Source organism: Simochromis diagramma, unplaced genomic scaffold (assembly GCF_900408965.1).
Source record: "Simochromis diagramma unplaced genomic scaffold, fSimDia1.1 OVJJ01000481.1, whole genome shotgun sequence".
NCBI lineage: Eukaryota > Metazoa > Chordata > Actinopteri > Cichliformes > Cichlidae > Simochromis > Simochromis diagramma.
In genome coordinates, this window is record NW_024386898.1 from 3,593,407 (window position 1) to 3,601,915 (window position 8,509).

Below are 8,509 nucleotides of genomic sequence, written 5' to 3' on the forward strand. Positions count from 1 at the left end.
AACTTGACCTCACAGGTGAGCAGATAATGCGGAGAGCTGCTGAAAGCAGAACCACAGTGGAGCTCAGCGAGTGCTGTGGAGATCAGTGCTACTGGGAGGAGATCAAGGGTGACGGCTGTAAGTACTACAGGAACGCCTTCACCCACGGATACCTCGGTGAGTACACAAAACCCACCTCAACTGAACAAACGCAGGCATGTGAAAAATGTGGTCTTTATTCAAATGGAGCATAATAAACTTTCCACATCTGTACAAACACCAATTCTGCTGAAACAATACAAGTTTTTTCTTTCTTGGCTAAAACTTCCAAACACATTTCCTTTGAAGGGTTTGACTTGAGCAGGTCCACTCTGAAGTCTGTCCTTCTGAAGGTGAAGAGTGGCTTCTGTTGGTGGACGAGTCGGATCAGAGCTATCAGAGAGCCGTTATCATCAAGAACAAACGCTCGGGGAGGTTCCTGGCAGTCCGTAACGGCTGCTTTATCGGACTAACGTCATACAACGAGGACTGCAAATGGTTTTTAGAATAAAGAGGGATGCTTCTGTGAAAGCTGAGAGTTTGCCTGACAGAAAAAGCACGAGCAAACAAAAGTTGGTGGAAATAAAATTCACTGCTGTTACTGTGGCAAGAAAAACAAATAAAAAAATCTCTAGAATCTTTTTCTCTTGAGGATTTCTGGTTTCCAGTTGACTGGGTGGCTTTCTTCTGTCTGCAGGAAAGAAAACATGGTTATTATTTATTTTATTTCCTGCTGCCTAAGAATCGGCACAGAAATACAAGTTGAGTGTAACAGTGTAGCGTACAGCGGTGTCATCCTCCTTGTAAACTTTAATGGTCTTGTCAGCCTCTGCCGTGATCAGTCGGCTTTCAGAGTGGTCGAACACGCAAGCGAAGATTCCCGACTCGCTGTCCAGAGATCCGGGCTGCACGGCTGCGTGGATACGCTGGAAATTGTATCCGGTCCTCCAGTCCCACATGTGGATAGTTCCATTGTCGGCTGTGTGTAATGAGGTCAACATTAGCCTCAATAAAATGATTTAAAACAAGCAAACAAAAAAGGCGGACAGTTAAAGACAGCGCCGCAGCTCTTTATTACCTCCAGACACCAACACGCCATCAGAGTTAACAGCCAGAGTGTTGATGATGGCGTTGTGGCCCGACAGGTTCTGGATGAAGTTTCCATCTGGGAACATCCACTGCTTGATGTTATCGGCAGATCCAGAGGCAAAAGTATATCTGCAAAACAACAAATATGACATCGATATCTGAAGAACAACAACTCTTAATGAGTTCTTGCAATTAAAGTTATGAACAAATGTGCTCCTGTAATCCTAAATCATGACTCAAGTATTAATTTATCTTCATTATCAATCAAAACTTTATTTCTTTTAAATTACAGGATTCACTTTGGCATCAAACAGGTAAACAAAGGTGTTACTAATCACATTAATTAGGCTTACAACTAACTGATGCAATTAGTAACACCTGCATTTACCTGCCTCATGTCGAAGGAGCTTCTGTAAAAACATATTTATAACAACAAACCAATTTTGAATATGCATTGTTTGAGGAGTCTGCATGCTGCGTTTCCCCCACTCCAACCAACGCCCCCTTATAAAACACCACTTACTGTCTGGGGTGCAGGACCAGAGTTCGCACAGACTTCTTGTGGTTTGTAAGAGTTGCTCTGGTTTTCCCAGCAATCAGATCCCACAGCCTGATGGTTGAATCGTGGCTCCCTGCACAAACCAAGCACACATTAGGGACAAGAGTGAAGAGAAACCACTTTAAAGCCTGTCTTACTGAGGGGTTTATACTGCTGTTGTGAGCGATTTGAAAACACATAATTGTACCTGTGATAATTTGTGGTTCTGCTGCTTGACATCTCACCGTGGCCACAGTGTTTGTGTGACCGGTCAGTGTGTGCACATTTGCCTTCGTCCTGATGTCCCACACCTGCATGGACCGGGAGGACAAGCAGTTAGTGTCATCTCATAACCCACATCACATCTGAACACAGCCCTTTAGTGGAAGAGTCTGCCCCAGGGCAGCTGTGGCTACAACTGTAGCTTGCCTCCACCAGTGTGTGAATGTGAGAGTGAATAGTGGAACTGTAAAGAGCTTTGAGGGTCTCGAAAAGCACTATATAAATGCAATCCATTATTATTATTATAATATAGTACTGTGCAAAAGGGTTGAGCCACCCCTCATTTCTTTGTATTTTCTCTTCTCTCTTTGAGACAAGCTTTCTTGTAATTTTAAGTGTTTGGGCTTTGTGGTGGACAATCAAAGCTCTTCTTTGGATGTTGGCTGTCTTTGGTTCTCTCCTCTGTGAAGATGATCCCACACTGCTATAATAATGTTGAGGTCTGAGCGCTGGAGGGGGCCGATCCATGACTGGTAAGTTTCTTTTCACTAGTACCTATGTGCCTTGACTCTACTCTGTTTCGGTCATTTTCCATTATGATTAACAACCACCTCAATATGTGAGGGGTCGTTATACCAACGCAGTTGAAAGTCCCACGATGAAACATCAACGGAGAACATTTAGATGACGGTATGCCTGCTGCTCAGTCTGTGGCTGTTTTTCACACAGTCTTCTGCACTGTACTGCTTAAACCTGATCCATTTAGGTCATTCCATAAATGTCATTCGCTGATTCAACACAAAGTAAGAGCTTACCCTCGCTGTGGCATCTCTGCTGCACGTCACGAGCACGTCGATGGTTGGATGCAGATCCAGATCATACACTGCGCTGAGGTGTCCGTGATAGTGCCTAATTACCTAAAATATAAACCAATATAGTCAAGAAACATCCACAACATTACAAGGAGAGAAAAAGAAGAAAATGAGCCACAACAGAAGCAAGTTAGCTAGTTTCACTTGCACCTTTATTCACCAGGGCTGTGCCTGTTTTATTGGGAAAAGCTTTTATGCCAGATGCAGCCCCCAAAAAACATTTGTGTCACCTCCCAAAGGAACTTTCACAGGTGAATGTGTAAATCATTACAGCATAAAGCCGCTAAATAAACTGTTTTGAATGACACAAACCAATAGCTCCCTTGTTTGAAAGTATACCTTGTTGTACTCCAGATCCCAACATTTGACCTGCTTGTCCTCCCCGCAAGAGAAAAGGTAAGGACTGCGGCTGCTGACCGCCACCCCACGCACTGTGCTGATGTGTCCAGTCAGAGAGAGTTTCAGTTTTCCACTGGCCAGGTCCCAGATCTGTCAAGACAGGCAGCCTTCAAGTCAAATTAAGATAATCTGAGATTAATTTACAAACATAGTCAGTTTAATAGGTAAAAATTGGGCTTTTAGTATAACTTAATCATCTGTGAAGAGCAGGGTATTAAAGTTGCAAGCAGGCACTGTGGCATGTTGGAGCCTACAGAAAACAATCTATGAAACAAACACAGGTAACGATCCCGAGGAGAGATGACTCGGAGGAGAGCTAATTTAGTCAGTCCATGTCAGATGAGCCATTTTTAGTTTGTCGCTTACTGTTATTTCCTGCTTGACTCACCTTTATAGTCCTATCAGCAGAGCCTGTGACAAACCACTGATTCCCAGGCTCTACAGCGATGGACCTCACCCAGCCAAGGTGGCCGCTGATGACCTACCAGACAAAACAAACTACAGTAAACAAAACACAGAACCCAGACCTTGCCCACTGTATCGTGTTGAGTAAAGCTTAAACTTAGAAAAGTTGAAATGATTTATAGTTACCCGAAACAGTTTCCATGGCGGATGCCACTGAGGTTTGGGCATTGTGGGCGCTCTCCTCATTAGGGCAGAATTTCTGGTCCCACCTCCCTCCAGGAGCGACTGAAAACACACGGATGATCAGTTTTGCACTTCTTTCTTTCAAACCGATAAGGCTGAGTAAAAGTAGGAATAAACTGTGACCTACCACTGCAGATGACGGAGGGTGAGATCGCTCTGCTCCTCCTGCATGCCGGTGGATGTCAGCAATACTGGCTGCTGTGCGACTCGCGTCCTGCCTACAAATGACCCACAGAGTAAATGATGGTTTATGTGTGAGTAAGCATCATTTTGTTATTAGTGCTTTTATGCTAAATTACTACTAGTGACTGACTCCCTTTTTACTGTGAGTTTATTGTGTGTGTGAGGGCCAAAGTTTACCTAGCTTGCGATGGGGGTAAAACTAACGCCATGGAGTGTACTCCAGTGTCACTGGGATTCCTGTGCATCTTTGTGTCAGCGGTCAATGCCACCCCTGGCGAATAAAAAATAATGGTTATAAACACTCCAATTGGGATGATGAAATTAAATTAAAAAGTCACAAATTGAGAGTATTTACCTGGTCCAGACGGGTAGGCATGTGTCCCAGTGATCAGGTATTCTGGGTCCTCACCTAAAACATAAATAATATTCCCAAAATGTCTTTAAATCATGTAGCTTTGAAATAAAAGGTTTCAGAATAACAAAGAAAAGCTAAATTTAAAGACAAACTGAGCTTTTTGACAGCAAAACATAATAAAAATCTACATTTCCACATATTTGTTAATAATAAATTGTTGGCACACTTAAGAGTGACTCTGACATGCAGTGACACTTTCATCCTCACCTGGCTGAGCGTAGTTCTGGTGGCCTTCCATGCTGCCAGAAAGGTGTGAGGCTCTGTCTTTCCCTTCCCTCAGGATGGGCAGGTGTAACACTGCACCGTAGTCTGCTTTCAGTTTAACCTCCATCTTCAACTTGTGGCTGCAAGCAGATGACATAATGATGCATTTCCCCTTAAAACATCTAATATGTTTGATTAAATTAGCATAATGATATTGAAACACATGAACAACACACAGTAAATATCCTGAAGTTTTTACTGGCGTATTAAAGTAGATATAATTTACATTCTGGGGTTCAGCAGCAGAGATTTCTGTTTCTTGGAGCAGGAAATTGATAGAGCTTTAACTTCCTACTTATTACCATAATGTCAGTATAAATTTACAGACAAAAAGAGTTGTTGGTAAACTGAAAATAAACTCCTGACAAATTGATGCTCTTCAGTGTTGCAGCTACAAATCCTTCTTTTTTGACTGTTCCCCAACAACAGCAGAACATATGTCTCCTTCTCACCCTATCCTGAACATCGTCCTGTGTCAAACACTCTGCATGTCCTCCTTTGTCTTTCTCTCCTGCTTGGGAGGTCAATCTTAAACACCCTTTGTCCAAACCCTCCTCTGCACATGTCCAAAACATCTCCGCCTTGTTTCTCTACATCTAGCTCTCTGTCTTCAAAGTACTCGACCTGAGATCTCCCTGCAATATACTCATTTTTATCCACCCCAGTCACGCCCAATGAAAAGATTCTTCAGCTCTGCCACCACCAGCATCAGCTCCTGTTTTTTGTCATTGCCAATCTCTCCAAACCATAAATGATAGTAGGTCTCACTACTGGCAAAGATTTTTTTATTTACATGAGATGCCCTTCCTGAGGCAACCCTCCTCATTTATCTGGACTAGCGAGCAATATTAATACAAAGCGCTAGTACAAAATTGTTCAATAAAACCTCTACAACAATTTCACATGATATTAGAGCTTGCTATGTGAATTTAATTTACCCCAAAACACAACTTCAAATCATTAGAAGGTAACACTGTGACGTTTACCTTTCATCATCCAGCGCGATGGACTTGGCGTGATCAGACACAAACATATCATGAGTCCTTTTAAGAGATCTGAAGACCAGAGTGTGGACTGAGTGCTTCTGAACATCCTGTAGATGATAACAAATAGTAAAACGTGTGTTTTAAACGAGTGCAACCACGGCAAACTTTGGGAGTAATTACTTTTTACTATGTGTAATGCAAACAAAACCATAAGCGTGTGGTTGCAGTTATTAGCCGAGCGGGGCTATGCGTCTGCCGGGCGGGCGGAAGCACAAAAAAACGGACTTCAAATATCTTCTTACCTCAGTCATTGTGGCGGTAAAAATAAAGCAGTATTATAAAGAAGCGGAAAATATCCCTTTTTTCAGTAAACAAAGCACGCTCCCCGAAAAGTATCACGGACGCAAAAACATGACTACCGCGACGCTCCAACGACCGAATACCCCGGAAGTAAAGAGGTAAAAGGACAGCTAGCAGCTTATTAGCGCCACCTATAGGCCGGGAGGCAAATTGAAATGGAAAAAAGCCAAATCTTTGACCTCTACTCTTCCGAATCTCGTTATATTTCCTGCGTGAAGCGAGAACACAGCACGTCCTTCTTTTCTTGACACTAATAATAATAATAATAATTTGTGCTCTCCAAGTTGCTTTAACCAGTTCAGTCTGCGCTCTACTGCTCCTTTCTTTCTTACCACTCCTGCTAATTGTAGAAATAATGCCCTATTTCCATTGCTGTGGCCACGATTTTTTTGTTTTTGCACTTAAAAGGTTTATCATTAATAGCTGCTTGTTCTGGATTAGCATTGTTTCTTTACATCCACAAGGTCCAGGGATCAAATCTAGTGGTGTCCAGCCATTTCCTGACATAGTCCAAAAGAAAAAAAAATGCATGGGTTTATCAGTGCTTCTAAATTGCGAGAATGATTGTCTGTCTGTTCAGTGTACTGCCTCCCGCCCCACAGCACAGGCTACAGCTACCTGTGTGACTCTGAACTGGACAAATGGTTCTGTCTGTTTACTTCTGATCACCTTGACTGCTTATTTCTGGACTGACTAACCTCTAACTGATGAATAGTAGCTCATAATAAACCAGGTCTTGGTGATTCCCAGAGGGTCCTATTTTAATGGATGGCGACAGTCAAATTATTGTTATGTTTAATGTTCAGTAGATGAACAAAGAACTGTTGGGACATAACCATATTACACAAACTTTCATTTGCTCTAGTCCTCGCCTAGTTAGCAGTGAACTGTTTCTTATGGAGTCAAAGTGGCATTTCTTCAGCTTCCACTCAGAATGTGTAAGCTGGAACTGTTTTCACTGTCCCTAATGAAATCCTCAATATAAGAGCCTGAACAAATCCACATTGGCAACATTGGGTTGGCTGGAAGACTGTTTACTTAGCCTAGCAGGGCGAAGGACACTGTCTCAGCTGAACTCTGGACACGCACACGCATACTCTGTCAGTGCGCCCCAGGGTGGCTGTGGCTACAATGTAGCTTGCCATCACCAGTGTGTGAATGTGTGTGTGAATGGGTGGATGACTGGATATGTAAAGCGCTTTGGGGTCCTTAGGGACTAGTAAAGCGCTATATAAATACAGGCCATTTACCATTTATACATATACACTGATATGCACACACTCATCCCCCCTCCCTTTCCAAACGCCTTCGATGCTTGTTCCCTCCTGGGAACACGGCGGGTCTGAGCCCGCACTGGAATGGTAGCGCTGGGCAGGATGGCTGCTGTGTTTGCTTCGGATTACTCCTCACCCCCCACCGACCCTGTGGCTTGTCACGTGTTCCATAATGTTGTGCTGTGGACATTTATGTGCTTTTTTGTGCAGAGGAGATTTTTGTTTCCTGTTCTCATGCTTTCCTCCCAGGACCCCAGCATGAGTAGAGGTCTCTTTTTTTCCTCTTGTACTTTCCCATTGTAGTGTATATTTCAGTGTTTTTTTTTCTGTAATGCTACAGATCTCCGACCCTTATCCCCATGTAATGTCTGTGTTGTGTGTGTAAGGTGGGGGTGGGGGGGTCCTATTTCACTGCAGGGCAACCTGCACGTGGCGAATAAAGCCTTGATTGATTGATTGATTGATTGTTTCTATGCCACACAGTCATAAAGCTTACTGAGTTCAGGGCTGTATGTATATTTCAACGACACTTTTCTTCATCATTTTCTTGATTTCCTGATTTGGTGTGCTTGAGATTTGGTGGGAGGACAGGGCCAAATTTGGTTTTGCTTCCTTCTGTGCCAGATCATGTTTGCCCAGCAGAGTACATCTATTAATGGTTATCCATTTCGAATTTGAACCTAAATGGTGCAGTGTGTGTGTGTTGCGTTATTGTGGCAGAGTAAATTTAAACAGTCATGTTTATATCAGTGTTTTTCAAAAATTTCTGAGGCCAATTTAATAAAAAAACAAACAAACTGGCTTTTGAAAGAGTCACTGGCTGTACTAACATAATGTTGTCCTGTTAAGAAGCTTTAGAAATCTGCGCATTGTTCGGCAAAATCACATGCCAATAGCTGGGCAGAATTTGGATTATCGATGTGAGTCTGGTGATGCACGGGGACATGTACTACAAGTTCAATGCAAAGTAAATAAACTGTGGCTCAAAATAAACAATTCAACTGAGATGCTCTGAAAGCTCTGCAACAATGTGACAAAATGGTTTTCTGTCCTCAAAGATTTAATTTCACAGTTTGTTCAGTTAGGCATTTTTTTTTAAAGATAGTTTATCTGGGCGACCACAGGAAAAGAAGATAATATTTATTAAAAGTCAAAATTTCTGCAAACTAAAATCTAAAAGTCACAAGTAATATAAGTAAAAAGTAATAAAATGATTAAAAGACTGATTATCCAAAGCAAAT

At 42.4% G+C, this 8,509-nt stretch overlaps 1 protein-coding gene across 1 annotated transcript; it reads right to left on the minus strand.

Moving 5' to 3' along the window:
- Nucleotides 1–293: 293 nt before the first annotated feature.
- On the minus strand, nt 294–6,093 carry LOC120735284 (pleiotropic regulator 1-like). The gene is made up of 15 exons (XM_040034583.1): nt 5,937–6,093; nt 5,635–5,741; nt 4,592–4,728; nt 4,325–4,378; nt 4,147–4,240; nt 3,914–4,004; nt 3,730–3,828; nt 3,527–3,619; nt 3,079–3,228; nt 2,683–2,784; nt 1,854–1,956; nt 1,631–1,739; nt 1,097–1,236; nt 804–997; nt 294–709 (listed from the first exon to the last, which is right to left on the minus strand). The coding sequence occupies exons 1-15, from the start codon at nt 5,943–5,945 to the stop codon at nt 650–652; spliced, it is 1,542 nt and encodes a 513-aa protein (XP_039890517.1). The 5' UTR covers nt 5,946–6,093; the 3' UTR covers nt 294–649.
- Nucleotides 6,094–8,509: the final 2,416 nt, after the last annotated feature.